The sequence below is a fragment of the Papaver somniferum genome, chromosome 11 (genome assembly GCF_003573695.1).
Source record: "Papaver somniferum cultivar HN1 chromosome 11, ASM357369v1, whole genome shotgun sequence".
NCBI lineage: Eukaryota > Viridiplantae > Streptophyta > Magnoliopsida > Ranunculales > Papaveraceae > Papaver > Papaver somniferum.
In genome coordinates this window covers 91,745,918-91,762,763 of record NC_039368.1, presented here as the reverse complement: position 1 = coordinate 91,762,763, position 16,846 = coordinate 91,745,918, and the positions used below count along the sequence as shown (strand labels likewise).

General features: G+C 38.5%; 1 protein-coding gene and 1 long non-coding RNA gene across 2 annotated transcripts; both read left to right on the top strand.

The window, feature by feature from the left end:
- The first annotated feature begins 7,696 nt into the window (after nucleotides 1-7,696).
- LOC113320906 lies at nucleotides 7,697-10,444 on the top strand. Its single transcript, XR_003346347.1, has 2 exons — nucleotides 7,697-7,938; nucleotides 9,850-10,444. It is a non-coding gene; the product is annotated as an uncharacterized LOC113320906 (long non-coding RNA).
- Nucleotides 10,445-11,514: 1,070 nt separating this feature from the next.
- LOC113324777 lies at nucleotides 11,515-12,384 on the top strand. Its single transcript, XM_026573067.1, has one exon. It carries the CDS (start codon nucleotides 11,515-11,517, stop codon nucleotides 12,382-12,384), a length of 870 nt encoding a protein of 289 aa, XP_026428852.1.
- Nucleotides 12,385-16,846: the final 4,462 nt, after the last annotated feature.

The following is a 16,846-nucleotide window of genomic DNA, read 5'->3' as shown; positions in this document are numbered from 1 at the left end:
TTAGGTTTCCCTTGCTTGATTGGTCAAACTTGCCGCAAACGTGGTTTTGACCCAAGTGGCAATTCCCTTGGGGTTCCCAAAGCTGTTCTTCCCTGTACTTTCAAACGTATAAGGGAGAATGTGTGCAAAAGACAAAGAGATGATTCACTTGACGATTCTTGTGATCCTACCACCTTGAGTCTTCTTAAAAGAATTCACAAGGGTATGTGTAAGGTCAATTCAAAGGTAAAGTGCATGCAAGAACAATTGTCATTGGTTGCAACTAAGTTTCCAGAGATCAAGGAAGATTTGAACATAATTCAAGCATCTTGGATTGTTTCCGATGATGAAGATGATAAGTAATTGTTAAGCTTATTGATTCTTATTTGTCTAGTAAATCTTCTGACGAGAAGTTTATTTCTTGTTTTGTTTAGAAGAATAACTAGAGTTTCGAATAGCCATTATTGTGATTACACATAACTATGTCCAACGTTTTCATCTTCATTGTTTTTATAAAAATTCATTAGTTTTTTTTTGTTTGAATTCTAAAAATTGTTTGGAAGATGATTCTTGCAGTATTAATCTTTATGGTTTTATATATTGCAATTTGTTATGGGATATGTTTATTTGCGTCCGTGAACTATGATTGTCCCATACCTTGTCAAAAGTTAAGTCTTTCATATGTCGATATGCATGTATTGATAAGGAATGAATGAACTTTTAACATTATAAAAGTTTTAAGCCTATTGTATGTCATTATGCAAATATTGATGGAAGATAGGATGAACTTTTGTTTACCGAGGATTATGTCTATTGTATATCATTGTGCAAATAGTAATGGAATATAGAATGAATTCTTGTCTATTCCGCAGTATTGATCTTCCCTGATCTATATTTTATGTATATACTGTGCGGCTCCATAAGTTCTCTTATGTTAAGCTTTCCGATTAAATTAATCAGGGGATTTCTTTTGGTTAATTTAATTGAGTATTTTGGATTCAAATTCATATTCATATGTGATTTGTTATGTCCAAAGAAATCCTTCTTTTCTTGTGAAAGTAAGGTCGCTCTTGTTGTTCTTTCGGGAATGACATTTTATGGGGGAGAGTTTTGAATTGAACTTATGCTTAATTGCCAAATCTTTATGGAGAGTGTGGTTGTGGAATATTATATGGGTTATCTTGAATCTTTATAAACTCCTTGATGAAAGCATCTAGCTTCGGCTACATGATTGCATCTAAAAAGTTGATATGTGCTTTCTTTTGGTCGTGAAATGTCTCTATGGAAATTTCATTAGGATCCCACTAGTTTTCGTACCTTTGCCAATTTCATTGACAAAAAAGGGGAGAATTAATGTGTAGTTCACACTACAAATACATATGGTTTTCGGATCATTATGTAAGGGGGAGTGGTTTCCATGTGAGATCGAGTATTGACTAAGGGGGAGTGATACATATCACCATAGTATTCTTGTCGAAGTTGTGATACAATTGAACTTTGATGATGTGTAATAATACTATGACATTGTGTAACAATGATTGAGAATTCTTGTTTTCTCATTGTTATAGCTACGGATGTTCAACAACGATGATGCTAAACTTACAACCTTTGGAATCATTGGAGTACTTGGAAGTGACGAAAATTTCGAGTAATGTTGAAGAACCAAGGAGATCATGCATGTGGAAGAGAAGCTACAAAAGTTTATTTATTTATTTTGTATTCCATATGTATTGATAGTTTTGTCACTAAAATTGACAAAGGGGGACTGCTCGGTCGAACTCGCAAGCGATGCTATCTCAAGCTTGTTGTCAATTTTATTTGCCAAAACTATAAGTCTTGATTTCTAGTCTACTTATAACTAAGTCTCGGACTAGGATAGAAAGTGTAGTTGAGCTCTAGACTCCATGGCGATCATCATACAAAGACGAAGAACTACTCAAGGAACTGGTGGAACTTCATCGACTAAAAAGGTATGTGGACACTTGAACTTATCTATCACTCAAAAGTCTATCTACTCTATCTCCTATCTTGAGACGAAAGTCGTATTGCTATATAGACTTTGATTATACACATTTGCTATTTCGAGCCGAGTTTATCTCGCTTATGTATTTCTCGAAATATTTGTTGGTAAAATTTCGCTTTGGCCAAGTTCATCTTTACTAGTGACGAAAGTCATATTAAGTTTCAATTACTTGAAAATTTCTTTGACGAAAAATGGTTTGTGAACAACAACTATATAACGTCCTCTAAGAATGTTTCAATGATTGAAATGATAGTTTAGAATTTATAACCATGGTTGGATATAAACATTATGTGGTAACTCATACGTGTGTAAGTCCTTATTCCTTGAACCAAAGTATGCGTACTTTGCTGCTTAGGAAAACCAGAACTAAAGTCCGCATACCAGTACGCGTACTGTCGGAAGTTCACATCACGTGAATTTCTGCTGGAGTTTGTGAACTGAAAAAACTTATTCCGGGTACTTAAGTCCGCGTACCAGTATGCGTACATAAGTTGGTTATTTTCTAAAAACAATTATTCGTGAACTTAAACTTATATAAACTAAGGAATGCGTATTTGCAAACCGTGGCTATAAAGTTCATGAATCAATTTAAGTGAATCAAATCGTTTTTGCTTTGATTGTGTCTTGTATACTTCTATAAGATCTAAGTAATTGAACAATTCTCTAGCTAGTTCATTTGAGTCATTTGAACTAGTTGTGGTAAAGAAGAATATGGTTGATATGAAAGTGCTCATATGGCTAACTATTTGGTTAATTACTGTTGAACCAACTAAGTGTACATATTTGGGTACGACTACACAAACCTAAATGAATGTGCATTTAATTTGTGTATAACAAGCTAAGTTTTGATCTAACGGTTGAAAGATATTAGCTTGAATCTAATCAGGTTTTCATCTAACGGTGAATATTTGATGCTTTGTTACTAAGCTAACATTGATTGCAAAAACTGATTTGAAAGACTATATAAAGGAGAACTCTAACAACCGGGAAACCTAATCCCCACACCTCTTGTGTGATACTAGTTGTATTAGCTAGAGTCTATTCTCCTTTAACCTTAGGTTTCTGTCGAGACCGTGTAGGTTAACGAATTGAATACTTCACTGGGATTGTGAAGCCAGACCGATACTACTTTTCTTGTAGTTGTGTGATCTGATCTTGCTATTTCTATCGTGTTTGAGTACAATAGTAAGATTGGCTTGAGATTGATTTCTCCTATAGGCAAGATATAAATGAAGTCACAAATATCTTCGTCTCATCGTTTGTGATTCCGCAATATCTTCTTTCGCTGGTCGATTAAGATTATTGTAAGGTGATTGATAATTCTAGGCCGTTCTTCGGGAATATAAGTCCGAGTTATTAATTGGTTCCCGTTCACCTTGATTTATCAAAAGACAGAACAAAAACTCGTAGGTATTTCTGTGGGAGACAGATTTATCTATTACCACTTTTCTGTGATACAGATTTGTTTATTAAAGTCTTCGAATTTGGGTCGTAGCAACTATTAGTTGTGGGTGAGATCAGCTAAGGGAATCAAGTGCGTAGTATCCTGCTGGGATCAAAGACGTAACGAGCGCAACTGTACCTTGGATAAGTGTTAGATTGATTGGGGTTCAAATACAGTCCAGACGGAAGTTAGTTTGTAGTAGGCTAGTATCTGTAGCGGCTTAATACAGTGTGTGTTCAATCTGGACTAGGTCCCGGGGTTTTTCTGCATTTGCAGTTTCCTCGTTAACAAAACTTCTGGTGTCTGTGTTATTTCTTTTCCGCGTTATATTTTGTTATATAATTGAAATATCACAAGTTGTGCGTTGAATCAACTGAAAAATCCAACCTTTGGTTCTTGATTGAAATTGATTGATCCTTGAACATTGGTCTTTGGTATTGTTCAAGTGATTTCTCTTGTATTCAATTTGACTCGCAGATTTCTATTTGCTTGAGTAAGAATTGAATGGAGAAAGTGAGATATAACTCTTTGATATACTTTTATTGAGATTGAGTCTGACTGTCTAGTTGATTCTCTTAAAAGTATATTGGAGTTAGTTCATACAGATTGCTAAGCGAAATATTGGGTGTGGCCGCTTTTTCAATTGGTATCAGAGCAGGCAAACACTATAAACCTAACAAGTTTGTGTTTAACTGTTTCCCAAAGATTGTCCCTATGGGAAATTTCTTTAGGAAACTTGCTATTGGCATTTGTAACGCACGCCAGAATTCCGTAAAGATTGCTCAAAGATTATTGATTAGACCTCTGGTCTCTCGTGATAATCCTGCTTCATCTAAGACATTGGAAAGCTTAGATGACGATGAACAATCTAAAGGAAAAATTAAAAGCTCTTCTAAGAATAGTCTGTTGCAAAAACGCAGTCGACGCTCAAAGATATGGAATCTCACTAGATTAACTCTTAATCTTTATGAGGAATACTATCATAATGGATCATTTGACAAAGATCTATTTAGAGCATTTGAAAGCGTTTTTAGATTCTTAGAGAAACTTAATTCTGTTAAATCTAAGAATCAATCCGATAAAAGTTCGGTACATGTAAAACCGTGTAATCATGGTGTACGAACTAAACCCGCTGCTAAAACAAGTAGATCCAATAAAACGGGTTCTTGTGTTTTTGATATAGCTTCAAGTTGTCGGAAAAATCTTCGTTATGATAAAATGAAAAGGAAGTTAGAAAGCTCTAGTAACCTTGATTATCATCATTACTATGATTATATCACTGAGACTGCTCACAAATATCAACCAGGAATAGTGCATGAAAGTATCTCTGCACATAATGCCCCTTGGTAACAAGTCTGGCTCTACCCCATTGTATATATATCTTGATACGGGGCAAGAAATGGTTTGATTTGTGTGCAGTCGAGTTAAAAAAACATGTTATTCTTTCCGTCTAGGATTTTCGAATAAACTTTCTACTGCTTCCGTCCTCTCACAATTTGTGTTGTCACGGAATGCACAATCTTGATGTGCGAACATCAAAGAAAATCCCACATTCCTTTTGTGGGTCACGGTTCATAAACGGGTCCAAGCCCATTATTGGGGTATATAAAGAAGAAGTACGCGTACCTTCTTCTTCATCCCATAAGTCCGCGTTCGTGGACTTTCTAGGATTCATGAAATTCCTCCATTAAATTCCTTGGAGGAAAACAAGACAAAGGGGTGTTCAAGGTTCATTCCAAGTAAGTGATTTCCTCTGATATGTTTATTATGTTGTATATTCTATTTATAAACTAAATTACTATTGTTTATGTATCATTTGAGAGGAGCGTTTGTATATATATATTTCAGAGTGAGGCTAGTTTAAGGTAAGTTATGTAGCAGATTTCTTAATTGAATGCTTAAGTATATGATTTAGATTCTTAGTGCCTCTGTATTTTGTTAATCTCTTGGATTAGTCAGCTGCTAGCTTTGGGGGCGTTATAGCTAGTCAGCCGATAACGCACACCGTTGGCCAGTTTCCAACGTATGGGGATGATCGGTACCATTTTCTGCCTACCGTTCCGAACGGTCTTCCGGATATCCACTCGTAAGTGGGGTGGCACTTAGGCCAGGCAATCTCACAGTACTTAAAACAACCTCAACTCGATTCGCAAAGTAACTAGCATAGCAGTTACAAACTCTTTCGCACAAAAGTTGGCCTACTCTCCAACTATAAATTGTCCATTCAAGGAAAATACTTGCTAATGACTCCACTCTACACAATCCCTAGAGAGTTATCTCAGAACTTGCTCTGATACCAACTGTGACGAACCAGAAAATTACGCCTAGCACGCCTGGGCGTACAATCCATAACTTCCCCGATGTACCACTCTGATGCTACTAACCGAGTCTTAAAGCTAGGAAAATGCACGTCCATTTTCCCTTGAAAGCATGCTCGTGGAGCATGATGCAGCTAACTTAGCTTACACACCATTCCAACTTACCCCTTGTTCTGCAAAGGGCTTAAAGCCATATAGGCTACAATTGATACATCTTGTATGAATCACTTGCCTTCGGGTCCATCCTAAGCATAGTGTATGCCTTGAACTCACGTATAGGCCATTATGGACTAACTCCCCCTATTTACTTTGTTTAGGCATTGCTGAACTCATGTACTTGTCTTTCTCATGCCAAGGGTGCATCAGTCAGGCTTATCCATACTTACCTTAGGCTTATGCAAGTTCCGCTAACTTGCATATTGATGTAGCTTACTTTCCTGGCCATGCCAAACTCGCAATTGGTGCATGCCTATGTCGAACTCCTTGATAGGAAGTATGAGCATCCCCGGAATGGAATGCAACTAACATCATCAGGTGTGGCCACAATCATCTCTTGCATCGCAATACCGATCCAGGTGATATGAGAGGACAATATGCCGCAATCATCTCTCAGTTAGCGGATATGAGCGACAAAGTGATGGACCGACAATGCTGCAACTCATTGTGGCTGCTTATTGTTGATGATGGATTCTCGACAAAGGCTAAAATCGTAAAATCATGATACTGCATGTTTCTGACATAGCTTAAGAAATATATGTGAAACTCATATTTTATGATTCGTGAACCATTTCACGATCTCTGACTGAGCGAACATCCTCTCAAAGCTACGATGAATATGTTATTCGTAAAGCCTCTCAGCTGAACTTTTCGACACTTCACATATTTCATCAACACCTCTACACAGAATCGAAATGATTGGACGTCTCCTAGACATATTGCACGCTAGTATAGAGTGTTAACGTCTTCAGGACGTCACACTGTTTGTTCCCTGACTATTTAGAGAGAATGTGTATAGAATTTCTTAATGATTGGACGGCTCCTAGACGTATTGCATGCTAGTATAGAGCGCTAACGTCTTCAGAATGTCATACTGTTCCCTGACTATACACGACTAATATTCTGAACGAGTATGATGCTTCCATCATCTCATACCTCGATTCTCGAATAAACTCGCTCCTAGACATATTACATGCTAGTATAAAGCAATTCATAGATTAACTCTAGCGCGACATTCATCAACTGAATTCCTAGAAAATAATCTATTTTATCTTGCCTCATTACTACTAGATAGAGAGAGATGGATTAGTACTAGATAATTATCTCTCTCTATTTGGGATAAGATAGAGAGAGATGGATTAGTACTAGATAATTATCTTGCCTCATTACTCCGTTCCATGGAAGATTGATGACTGCCACATATTGCATATTTATACACCTTTTTATTGGCAATTATCTCATCTTTTGTGCTTTAAAATCATATATTATCCCAAATTTTGTATCTTCATTATTTTCAAGAACAAATATGTTTACTAATTAATTTTGTGTTTTTAGGTAATAAATAAAGCTTGGATGAATTGAGAAGCCAAAATAGCACAGGAATGGCGGCTAGCGACAATCGGAAGAGAGACAGCACAAGGTTCCCGCGAGAAAGTCGTGAAGCGCGAAGGAATATCGCGTAAAGAACAGCCACAACCGCTTGCAAAGCCTAAATCTAGCAATGGGCTTGGTAGAGAACTCAAACCCAAACCCAATATCCAAACCCGTTCGTCACCCGAACCGTCAGATTGTTGAAGCTGCTTATCATCCAACAGGTCATCCTTCAAGACATCAACATCTGATGCTCTCGCTCAACGCCCAAGCCTCTTATTCTTTTCTTCCCCATTCGAACAGAACCATCACCACATTCATTTCCCCTTCACTTCCATTTACAGTTCCAGCACCTCCATTAACCCTTCCCCTCCGTACATTGAGCACAGCTTCACCATCGTTAACACCACCATTAACTCCTAAATTTCCATCTCTCTCTATCTTATCTCTATTCTTATCAAGAACAGTAACCCTAGAAGATAAGATTTAGAGAGGTAGAGTTAGGGTTAGCTGTACAATTGGGGGAACATCGATTTAACGAAGTTGCAGGGAAATTGAAGGCAGATAAAGTCAATGGAGTCTTGTTGGTGAGTTGGGTTCTTATTAATTGTCGAATTGAAGAAGGATAGAGAGTTCTTGTGTATAAATAGGGGCTTGTTTCTCTGTATCAAGGTATCCAATTTTAGTTGGACCAACTAGTTTTCTTAATTCAATTGTGTTTTCATCATCTTCATCATGTTCTAATTCTATTTGCTAGGATTTAGATGAAACCCTGATTCTCTGATATGTTATTCATGCTATTTATGTTACTCTTGAATGTTCATATTGTTCTAGGATAGATTCAATATCAGTGCTTCAATGCTTTGCTCTCACAGTGTATTCCATTTATCCATTGTAGTTAGGATAAAACTGTGTTGATTGTGCTGCAGCTCATGCCTTAGAGACTGTTGTCAATCCCTTGACTAGTTGTGCTTAATTAGACAGTTAGTGTTCTGGATTGATACCTGAGTTGCGATTGAACTATCCATTGGTGAAATACCTTAGGTAAGTGATAGACTTGACACTTCTTCCTTATCTGTTACAAGGACAAGAGTAGTATAATTAGTTGAATATATAGTAGGAATTAGTGGTGGATTTGACAATCCTAGTGCCTTTATTCTCAGTGTTAACATCTTTGTTATTGCCTCTCTATTTTGCTGTTATAATCTTGACCAATATCTTCGTCGTATCGACACAACAAACCCCCTTTGTGCTACTTATCATTGAAACAGTTTAGTAAGACTTTTGAATCGACTCTACACCCACCTTGTCTCTGTGGGATCGACCTGTATTTGCCCTGTCTACCATAAACGATGTGCACTTGCAGTTTGACATAGTCGTAGGACTGTTTATAAGCCTACCAAGTTTTTGGCGCCGCTGCCGGGACTCGGTAGCGGTGTAATTGATTCTTTGGTTTCGTTCTACTGATTTTCAGTTTATTTCTTGTGTATATGTGTTAAATTATTGTGTTAGATTAGTGTCAGTTGTAGTTTTTATTCTTCTATTACCTGCATCATCATATATTTTACATAGTTAAGACTGTCTTTGCATCTAGCTGTAACATTCAATCATTCTTTATTTGCATATTTTCATAGTGACATCATGTAGCTTAGTTTATGCATTGACAAATTTCTTTGTTTCTTAGTTCAAGCATATAACCATCAGTAGATCATCACTCTATTGTAGTGTAATTGTTCTCATTTCAGCTGCAGTACAACATCCATCCTGAACTTTATCCTCTATTCATTGTGCTGGCTGAATCATTCTGTAATTGTTAGCTGTAACTTAGTCATGTATTTTGTTTTCGCATATTAGGTTTTCTGTTGCTTTTCAGTTTGTAATCGACTCTCAACTGTAGCCTGCCATCGTAGTTTAATTGTTTAACTTTAATCCATCACTGCATCTAGTTAGGGCAGCTAAATCATTGTCTTTTGCCATATCTGTAAATTAAATCTTGTTGGAGTTTTCTGCACATGTAGGCTGTACATCTACCTGTTTAGATTCAATTTCTCTGTTATAGTATAACTTAGCAGCAAAACCATTTGTATATTTCCATTAATCATTATCATTATCCTGTGTATATTCTAGTATAACTTAGATGTCGTAGTTTTTCATGAAAATTGCATCTGTCAAGTTAAGCAGTGAGGTAAGTAAGTATAATCATCTAGATCAGCTAATAAATTACTAGTTACAAGTTCTCATTCCCCCGTGACATTTCAGCTCAGGCTTTCGGGCATCTCTTGTCCGTCATTGTATTCTGCGTTTGCCTGGACCTATTCCATCGTAACTGTGTAGTGCTGATAAGCTTAGTCTGACCTGGTTGACAGTTCAGCAGAATAATTCAAAATCTCTTTTATGCTGTAGATTCTTCACAACCAGTTTTAATCAATTGTGATATTTCTTTGTCCTTGCTTTACCTGAGAACTTCTGGGTACTGAATTACTCTTTGAGCTCAACAGGTACCTGCAAAACTGCACTGCAAACCAAGGAAAAGAAGGGACAGGAGCAGCAGAACTCATTTGCTTATCGTGCCTAAACCCGGTTTATACCGGCGGTATTGTTATTGAACCTCTTTTTACTTGTTGTTGTGTGAACGATACACCATGTCTGCTCACTGAACCAGTGCTTACTGACCTGCGTCAACGCACCTGCAATATAGAGTATCGTCGTGCATGATCCTGCGATATCTAAATCACATGTTTGCATGTTGAATCTGTGTACTGGGTAGTATCTAGTTCTGCAACATATTGTTTGCGCACATATAATTTCAAAGACTAGTTGTTAATCCCCATAGACATGATTCTGTGATAGTTGAGTGCCATCCTTGCTTGATGAAGTTACTGTTTCACTGTGATTCTCTCGATATCTGCATGATACTGTGTCTGTTTACGTGAATCTTTGATTCTGCTTCCATTTAAAGCATCATCTCGGCCCTGAATCTTATTGTCACTCTTAAAAGCTTCACACTGCTGATTTGCGCAGTGCGGATCGTCTGATTTGTACAAACATTTCAGTTCTGTGTGCATTAATTCCAAAAGCTATCTTTGATTTGCATGAGTATTTTCTCCTTGTTTCGAACTGCTTGTTTGTCTGGGTGTTATAACATGTTCACTGATATGCATACTAGGCTATGATTGTATCTTTTAGAGACCAAACCAATCGTCTAGTTAGAATCCATCAAGAGGACGTAGTTGAGATACCCACTTCTGAGAGAACATCCCTAACCAATTTGAAACTATGGGTGAAGAATTGAACCAGGACCATAGCATGAAAGAGCACATGTACCCAACTAGGGCAAGCCATCCCTCGTGTATTATCTTACCAGCTGATGCTGGTCAATTTGAGCTAAAAGCTAGCACAATTCATATGTTGCCTATGTTTAGAGGGGTTGATGCTGAAAACCCCTACCAACATGTTAGAGATTTTGAAGATATTTGTGGGACTCTGCGTTTTAACCAAATGCCAGAAGAGTCCCTCAAACTGAGACTGTTTCCTTTCTCTTTGAAAGAAAAAGCCAAGACCTGGCTGCATGCCTTACAACCACAGTCCATTAGAACTTGGGATGAACTTACAAAAGAATTTTTTAAAAAGTTTTTCCCTAACCATAAGACTGCGACAATTCGTCAAAGTCTGAATGGTTTTGTGCAATTAGATGGAGAGACTCTTGCCAAATATCTGGAGAGATTTAATGAATTACTGCTCCAATGTCCTCACCATGATTTTGAAAAATGGAAACTTGTGCAAATTTTGTATGAAGTTCTAGATGTTGCCACCCGAACCACAGTTGAGTCAATGTGCAATGGTTTATTTATTGACAAAAGTGCTAATGACGCTTTGGACTTTCTTAATCGAAGTCGCTGAAAAGACTTAGCAGTGGGAGTCTATTCGTGAACCCAAAAAGACTACCCCTGTAGCCAATGTCCATAGAATTGAGTCTGACTTTGAGGAAAATGCAAAGATTGCATCCTTTGCTAGGAGAGTAGAAGCGTTAGAGCTGCAGAATAAAGTGAAAACTACTTCCCCTATTCTCCGTGAACAAATTGATACAGCCACTTGTGATGCGTGTCACATTTCAGACCACCTAGTGATAGTTGTCCAGACGTTTCACAAGTCTAGAACTTAAAATGAGCCAAATCTGTAATGCACTAAATGAGAGAGAAAAGGGTAAACTCCCTAGTCAACCTCAACAGATTCATAAAAGTTCATTTCAGGCAAGCACGCTAGCTTGCAATGAGTCTTCACATAATCAAGTGAATGTTGTCACTACTCTTCGTAATGGTAAGGTTGTTGATAACAACGTAGGTGTACTACAGTCATTCGAGTCTAAATCAGACCCACCGGTGCATACAACTTCACAGAAAACACCCGTTGTGGAGAAAGAACCTGAGCATGAAAGTGACTCTAAGAATTCCACTGGTGTTAATATCCCTGCACCATCTTATGTACCTGTTACTCCATTTCCTCAAAGATTGGTACAACAGAAGAAAGGTACGCAATACAGTGAGATGTTAGAAATGTTTAAACGAGTCAACATAAACATTCCTTTTCTTGAAGCAATCAAGAAAATACCTGCTTATGCTAAATTCTTGAAAGATCTATGCACACAAAAGCGGAAGCTTCATGTGCATAAGCGTGCCTTTCTCACTGAGCAGGTAAGTTCAATTATTCTAAACAAGACCCCACCTAAGTTTAAAGACCCAGTTAGTCCAACTATCACATGCACTATAGGTGACCATACAATCGATCCGGCTTTGCTAGGCTTAGGTGCAAGTGTGAATCTTTTGCCATATTCTGTGTATGAGCAATTAGGTTTTGGGGAGCTGAAACCCACTCCTGTTACGCTACAGTTAGCGGACAGATCTGTAAAAATCCCTCGTGGTATTGTTGAATATGTGTTAATCAAGGTTGAAAATTTTTACTTTCATGTGGACTTCATTATGTTAGATACTCAACCTGTGCAAAACCCACATTGTCATATTCCTGTTATTTTATGACGTCCTTTTCTGGCGACGTCCAATGCTATCATAAACTGTCGTAATGGAGTGTTGAATTTATCTTTTGGTAACATGACCGTAGAAATCAATGTTTTTAACATTATTCAACAACCCATTGATTGTGATGATACTGAATTGCATGAGATTAACATGATTGAGAGTTTGATTCAAGACTCATTGCCTGACATCTTATCTGTGGACCCTTTTCAAGCATGCTTAGATAACTTTGACTTAGATATTTTTAATTTGAGTACATTAGTGAAGTGAACTCTTTACTTGAATCTGTGCCACCCATGGATATTGCTAAATGGGAGACTGCAGTGGAACCACTTCCACTCTCTGATTCCGAATCTGCCCCAATTCCTGTCGAACCACCTAAGCTTGATTTGAAACCATTGCCTGATACTCTGAAGTATGCTTTCTTAGGTTCTTCTGAGACTTTTCCTGTCATTATTACATCATGTTTGACACGGAGCAGGAAAGTCAACTTTTAGAAGTGCTTAAAGAACATAAAGAGGCCTTAGGTTGGACCATCTCAGACCTTAAAAGTATAAGTCCCACAATTTTCATGCATCACATAAATCTTTAAGAAAATACTAAACCATCCAGGAAAATGCAAAGGAGAATTAACCCCAACATGAGAGATGTTGTTAAGGGTGAGATTCTGAAATTGCTTGATGCAGGTATCATATACCCAATTCCAGATAGCAAGTGGGGTCAGACCCATTCAAGTTGTACCCAAAAAGTATGGCATTACTATAGTTCAAAATGAAATGAATGAGCTTGTCCCCACTCGTGCAACCACAGGGTGGCGAGTTTGCATTGACTATAGGAAGTTGAACACAGTAACCAAGAAGGACCATTTTCCTCTTCCCTTCATTGACCAAATGTTAGAGAATTATTGAGGCATAGCCGCTATTGTTTCTTAGATGTCTATTCGGGTTATAACCAAATTCACATAGCACCCGAAGACCAACCAAATACCACATTTACCTGTCCTTATGGAACATTTGCTTATCATAGTATGCGTTTTGGGTTGTATAATGCACCCGCTACTTTTCAACGTTGCATGGTGAGCATCTTTTCCGACATGGTAGATAAGTTTCTTGAAATTTCATGGATGACTTTTCTGTCTTTGGGTCCTCTTCTGATGAATTTTTGCATCACCTCACTCTTGTGCTGATTCGATGTAAAGAAAAGAATTTGGTTTTGAATTGGGGAAAATGTCATTTCATGGTTAACTCAGGCATCGTTCTAGGGCATATCATTTCTGAAAAATGCATAGAAGTAGATAAAGCTAAAGTTGATCTCATTCAACACTTACCTCAACCTCGCTCTGTGAGGGAGATAAGGTCATTCTTAGGCCATGCCGGTTTTTACCGACGATTCGTCAAAGACTTTAGTAAAATTTCAAGACCTTTGTGTAATCTTCTTGCAAAAGATGTTGCATTTGTCTTTGATGACGCTTGTAAGGAAGCATGGGAGCAATTGAAAGCTCTTCTCACATCTTCCCCTATAGTCAGACCACCCGACTGGACCTTACCATTTGAAATTATGTGTGATGCGTCTGACTATGTTGTAGGAGCTGGTTTAGGCCAGCGAGTAGACAAACTCCCTTATCTGATCTAATATGCTAGTAAGACACTTAATGATGCTTAACTGAATTATTCAACAACTGAGAAAGAATTACTAGCTGTTGTGTTTGCATTGGATAAGTTTAGATCTTACTTGATAGGTTCTAAAGTCATCATATATTCTGACCATGCTGCATTGAAATATCTTGTCTAAGAAAGATGCTAAGGCTCGTCTAATTCAATGGATACTCTTATTACAAGAATTCAATCTCGAAATTCGAGATAAGAAAGGGTCTGAAAATATTGTTGCTGATCACTTGTCTAGGTTGAATGTTGAGTCTGTTGATGAATCCTTTCTTATTAGAGAATCATTCCCGGATGAACAATTGATGCTCGTATCTGAAATGCCTTGGTTTGCTGATATTGTCAACTACCTTGCTATTGGTAGAATGCCCTTGCATTGGTATAAACAAGACCGCTCTAAATTCTTGGCTGAAATGAAATATTTCTTTTGGGATGACCCATACTTGTTTAAATAATGCCCTGACCAACTCATTAGGAGATGTGTCCCTAATTCTGAACAAAGAGATGTCATCTCTTTCTGTCATGACCATGCATGTGGAGGCCATTTTAGTGCCAAGAAAACTGCTGCAAAGGTCTTGCAGAGTGGTTTCTATTGGCCACCGTTGTTCAAATATAGTCATGCCTTTTGTGTTGCTTGTGAAAGATGTCAGAAATTAGGAAGTGTCTCAAGAAGAAACATGATGCCCTTACAACCTATTTTGATTGTTGAATTGTTTGATGTATGGGGTATTGATTTCATGGGTCCCTTTCCTAACTCTGAAGGTAATTTATACATTCTTGTTGCTGTTGATTATGTTTCTATATGGGTGGAAGCCATTGCATCCAAAACAATTGACCATAAAGTAGTTCTTTCTTTTCTTAAGGGAAACATTTTCTCTCGTTTTGGAACACCTAGAGCAATAATCAGTGATGGTGGTACTCATTTTTGCAATAGACTTTTTGAATCACTTGTGCGCAAGTATGGAATCACTCACAAGGTAGCAAAACCTTACCATCCACAAACCAGTGGCCAAGTAGAAGTTTCTAATAGGGAAATTAAGCATATTCTTGAAAAGACTGTTAATCCGATTAGGAAAGATTGGTCTTTACGTTTAAATGATGCTTTGTGGGACTATATAACAACATACAAGACTCCTATTGGCATGTCCCCTTATAAACTTGTGTATGATAAAGCTTGTCATCTACCTGTAGAGTTAGAACATCGAGCATATTGGGCTGTAAAGAAATTGAACTTTGATAATGATAAGACTGACACCATGTTTGAGGGTGAAAACAGTTTCTGCTGATTTTGGTAATTTCGAGTGTGTGGGTGAGAAACGAGTCTAAACCCTAAACAATGTACTGCAAAGGAGTACTATGATTCGAGAGATCAATCTGTACAAATCCGGCCTAAACCAAGAAGTGGCCGTTCCAGACTTGCTTCGGTCACAAAGTGAAGGAGAAGGGTTGGTCTAGGGAGGGAAGCGAAGAGAATGTTGATACCAGAATAGTTGATTCGGGAAGAATAGTTGTTTGACGACTTGTATCAGAAAGTGGAAAGCTAATAGATGGGAAAGCTAAAAAGTGATTTCTGAGTGTTGTATTCTCCTGACCAAAAACTTGTCTTTGGTGGAAATAGGTGAGACCTATTTTTACAAGTCGCAACGAAACGTACCATGGTCTCGTAAGAAGTGGAAACGGTTGAGTAAATGGAAGAAAATGGTAACGGTAACGCCTGGAATTGATGTTTCGATAATGAAGGAAACGTTTCACCATTACTTCTTGTATTTACTAACCGCCTCACCCTTATGACACTTTCTTGTAACGCGCGTAGTATACGCCGCACGCTGTAAACCGCCAGACCAATACCCTGATGAGCATCCCCTAGTTTATGACATGTTTTGATGTCTCAAGTGTTTTCGTGGAAAACGTGTAGCATGTTGCTATGTGTGGCGTGGACAAAGGATTTGGCGTTTGTATCCAAGTTGGTGCCGTGACCAAAGAATATGCATCGTAGCCAGGTTGGTGCCGTGACCAGAGAGTTAGCATCGCAACCAAGACATTGCCACGAGTCGTTTGGTGGCAGGTTTGTACGGATGAGATCTACATCTCAAGAGGAAGGGTAGCCGTAGATTATTGCAACCCTTCGTTTGGCAACCAGCGGCATGGTTGCAGCACTTGCATGCTCTTGGCACAGCCAAATTAGGGTTTTGGCGTCGTGGCCAAGAGATTGCCACAAATCGTTCGGTGGCAAGTTTGTATGGCTGAGACTCGTATCTCAGGAGGAAGGGTGGCCGTTGATTGTTGCAACCCTTCGTTTGCAGCCAGTGGCATGGTTTAGGCGCGTCCGAGCTATGATTTGGCGTAGTTTAGGCGCGGCCAAAACTAGGGTTTTGGCATAGTTTAGACGCGGCCAAAATTAGGGCTTGGCATTGGGCCAAAAGTTGCAATGCGTTCGGTGGAAAGCTTGTACGACTGAGATTTGCATCTCAGGAGGAAGGGTGGCCGTTGATTATAACAACCCTTCGTTTGCAACCAGTGGCATGGCTTAGGCGAGGCCGAGCTAGGATTTTGGCGTGTTTAGGCGCGGCCAAAACTAGGGTTATTGGCATAGTTTAGGCGCGGCCAAAATTAGGGCTTGGCATTGGGCCAAAAGTTTCCATGCGTTCGGTGGCAAGCTTGTACAGTTGAGATTTGCATCCCAGGAGGAAGGGTGGCCGTTGATTGTTGCAACCCTTATTTTGGCAGCCAGCGGCATGCGGTAGGGCCGGCATGACTTTGGCATATTTTAGGCGCGGCCAAATTTAGGGTTTTGGCAGAACCGT